Below are 3,743 nucleotides of genomic sequence, written 5' to 3'. Positions count from 1 at the left end.
ACATTTGTGTCCTGCACTCATTGCAGAAATACACTTTTTCTTCCTTTTTTGGCTTCTGATTTTTTTACAGGAAGTTAAGAGTCTCCTTGTCACCAAACCCCTCCAGACAGTGCCTTGCCTATAGCTTTGTCCCTTAGTCTCATTCCATTTCTATCTAATGGGAAAGAGTCAAAGAGGAAGACCTGCCCATATTTTACACCAATTTCTACTTTTATCTCTTCTTGCATCCCACCTTTTATTCTTGTATTTTCCAAGCACATCTTACAAATGTCCCACTTACTTTTCTCCACTAAAACCATCTGAAGCGACTGAGCTACAAAGGCAGTAGCTGCTCTATCCACTATTTAAGGGATGCCTATTCCCAACTCTGAATGCATTTTTACATTTGTCTAATGCTTGGTCTTTCACTGTCATCATCTTTTTCAGGTTAGTAAGCATCAGATATGGTCCCATAATGAAATCTCATGATGTAACCCACTTCTTTACATACACAAAAGCTGGCAGAGAGGGAGGAGCATAGATCAGTGCTGTGCAATTGATCCCTGCCCTTGGACCCCATGCAGCCACTCATTCTGAGGGAGCTTGTATTTGTTTCTGAACTTTGTGCTTATGACCATCTCACCATAATGAATGCTGTCCTTAATGCAGAATAATTATTTATTTTCATTTTTAAAATGTTCTCCAATGCATTTTTGCATAGGAACTGTTCAAAAGGTAACTTTGGAATGCTTCGTGGAATGGTTTTCATTTCACAACACATCGCTGGACACTACCCAAATTCTGCTAAATGCAATGGTAGCGCAACTTGTGGAGGGTGTTGCAGGATACATCCCTCAATGGCTGGGAAAAGATCTTATAGAGAAGCTCATGATCTAATAAAGTTCTTATCATTGTTCATGAAGAGGGAAGGACTTGGCTAAAGCAACATCTAATTTATACAAACACACCTTGTCACTCCACCGTGGCTGGTGGGGTTTTTTGTGTGTGTGTGTGTGTGTGTGCTAAGAATGAGAACTGGCACTTTTCCAGGGAGGTGTGTCAGAGGCAAACGAACACGGCCCTGAAGTATCCTATTGTGTTGTAAGAGCTTTGCTGGAGACCTGAAGGTGTGTCTCCGCCTTTATAAATACCTCACGGCTTTTACAACTACCTCCCATTCTTTTGAAAGAGGCGAGTTGCATCAGGAGCTGCGTTTGGGTATCTCCAAGCCCCGTGCAAGGTACGTCTTTTAGTTATCTTACTTTTGCGCTGTTCCACTTGCAACAGAAGGCTAATGTCACATGGTTATCCATTTTAATGTTATTAGGTGCTGTGTTTGCAACAGAACTGTAAAGACTACATGATGTGCTCTAAAGAGGGCTTTATGGAGTGAAAATCTTTGTGTATAGTATAAGGCATGAAGCAAGTCAAGCAAGAACTATGCAAAAGTAGGACCTGCTCACATCTGATGCTACCTATGTAGTCTAGATTCTAAATTTATGTAACTAAAGATATTTGCAGATAGCTGAATGTTGAAAAAGGTTCCTTCTTAGCGTGCCTACACATGAATTTCTGCTTTCTAACACAGAAACTTGGCTACAGAAATGGCTATGATGGAAACATCTGAAAAATACATTTAGGGATTTAAGCAACTAAATGCCAGATTTAATCTCTTTACTATTATCGCATGCTCTGATCCTGAAAGCTGCTTCATAAAGAGAAACACCTACAGAAAAAAATGTGCTCTGTGAAGACACAGGGATCAGCTCGATAATGATTTCCTAACTAGCTACATTTCAAAACTGAAGTTGCATATTTGCCCCTTGAATTTGATAGCTTTAGACACAGCCCAGTACACTGCAGGTGTCTTCAAAAGCAAAAAGATGGTTCTATTTGTTCAGCACTCAAGGCAGCAAAGAATGCATCAATAGTTACTTTTTGGTGTCTGGAAAGACTACTATCATTTTTTTTCAACAGAAAACTGAAATTCTGGGAAAACCAGTGAATTAAGACAATTTCAGGATGCCTAAGAAATAATTTTGCTCAATTGAACCAAATGGTTTCCTTTCTGTCTGGCCTATTTCTGAAGAATAACCAGATTGGACTCAGAATTGCTTATGTGCCATTTGCAAAATGGGAGATCATGGGAACAACAATTGCTTTATATCTTATAACTTAAGATACTAATCTGAGATTGCCAAATCGCAGGTTCAAATTCCTTCTCTGGCTGCAGAAGAGATTTTAATTAAGGTACCTCAGTCACTAGGAAGTAGCATGTCCTGGGAGTGACTCTTTTCTGTTCCACATTGCATAAATTAAGTAATTGGATCAGAAGGACTTACTCCACAGCCATCTACAGTTCTCCAGGATAATATGTAATGGTTCTAGAAAGCAGGTATTATTCACCAAAGGACAGAGTATTTTGCTGGTAACATCGCTTTAATGGGTATCAGAGAGCAGTGCAATACCATCTCTGAAATACTGCAACTGTCAAATGGAGTCCAGCATTAAGTGAAAATATTTTTATATTTTCGTTTGTTTGTTTTGAAGCAGATAACAAGCAAAACAGAGACCATGAGGATCAAGAGCTTTGGACTGCTTTGTGTGTTGATTCTGGTCTCCCAGATGCTACTAGCCAACTGTGAAAGACAGAAGGAAAGAAAAAAGGGAAGACAAGGCATAGAAGACAGTGGAAAAAACCAAACTGAATCAAACCGAGAAAATGAAAAAGGGCGGAAGTCAAAAGGAGGAAAAGCATCTCCTAAAGGCAAGTTTAAAACCAAAGAAAATGTTGAGTGCACCTGGGCAGTGACCAACATGAAGGCTGCTACTGTGCACGTAGAGTGCAAGCGCAGTGACAGCGAGTTCTGGTGCGAGTTCTCTGGAGACCCTTCCACCTGCCCAGAGTATGCAGCAAACCAGAAATCCTACTGGAAACAAGTCTCCCGATCCCTAAAGAAGCAGAAGCAGATCTGTGAAGACCCTAAAAGTGTCCTAAAATCTAAAGTGTGTAGGAGAGGCCCAAGAAGTGCTCATCTCAAGTTGACCCGCTCAAGCCTACTAACATCAGCGGGTCCTGCAAAAGGGAATGCAATTCATCATGCAAAAGAAGTCGTTCAGACTCCAGCAGCTGCCTCTGTGACTGAAAAAAAGCCAGAACACAGTCCTCAAGACTGTGTCGAAGACATAGATTATATTGATCAGAAAAAGGTGGCTGAGGAATACTGTCCAGAAAGCTTGCTTTCTTTCTGCAAGTTTTTTATCACGATGGTGCAAGACAAAAAGTGCTGAGGAAGCGTTCCTAAAGCTCTGTATCATATAAGTCCAGTTTCATCTAGGTTGCTGCAAACTATTCCAGATTTTATTCTCATCTTGTATAGTGTGTATATAAGAAAAAAAGGCATATATTTTTCTGATTTTGTATATACACAACAGACTACACTTGACATAGTTGAAGATGTTATAGATTTTATTTGCACGTAGATTGCTACACAGGTGTTACCAATGGATGTTGCATACTCTACACAGAAGTATATAAGTGGTCTCCTTGCCCCTCTTTGAGCTGTGCTAGCCAAAGTGATGAATTCAGTGCTATGCACTTCTTGGTTATGTACAATACTTTTGACCTAAAAATTACTAAGAAAAATAAACTTTAAAATATATTCAAAATATTCTCGCTCTCTCTCTGTGTTTAACTAGATTTCTCTGAAAGTGTTCTTACACAGGATCTAGGCAAAGTGTTGTTTATAAAGCTATTATAAAAA

General features: G+C 39.6%; 1 protein-coding gene across 1 annotated transcript; it reads left to right on the top strand.

Annotated features, from left to right (window-relative positions):
* Nucleotides 1–1,070: 1,070 nt before the first annotated feature.
* On the top strand, nt 1,071–3,270 carry FGFBP1 (fibroblast growth factor binding protein 1). The gene is made up of 2 exons (XM_009648022.2): nt 1,071–1,223; nt 2,533–3,270. Exon 2 carries the CDS (start codon nt 2,554–2,556, stop codon nt 3,268–3,270), a length of 717 nt encoding a protein of 238 aa, XP_009646317.1. The 5' UTR covers nt 1,071–1,223; nt 2,533–2,553.
* Nucleotides 3,271–3,743: the final 473 nt, after the last annotated feature.

The sequence above is a fragment of the Egretta garzetta genome, unplaced genomic scaffold, assembly GCF_000687185.1.
Source record: "Egretta garzetta isolate BGI_Z169 unplaced genomic scaffold, ASM68718v1 scaffold151, whole genome shotgun sequence".
Lineage (NCBI taxonomy): Eukaryota > Metazoa > Chordata > Aves > Pelecaniformes > Ardeidae > Egretta > Egretta garzetta.
The sequence above is the reverse complement of the archived record's forward strand: the minus strand, read 5'-3'. Positions and strand labels throughout refer to the sequence as shown.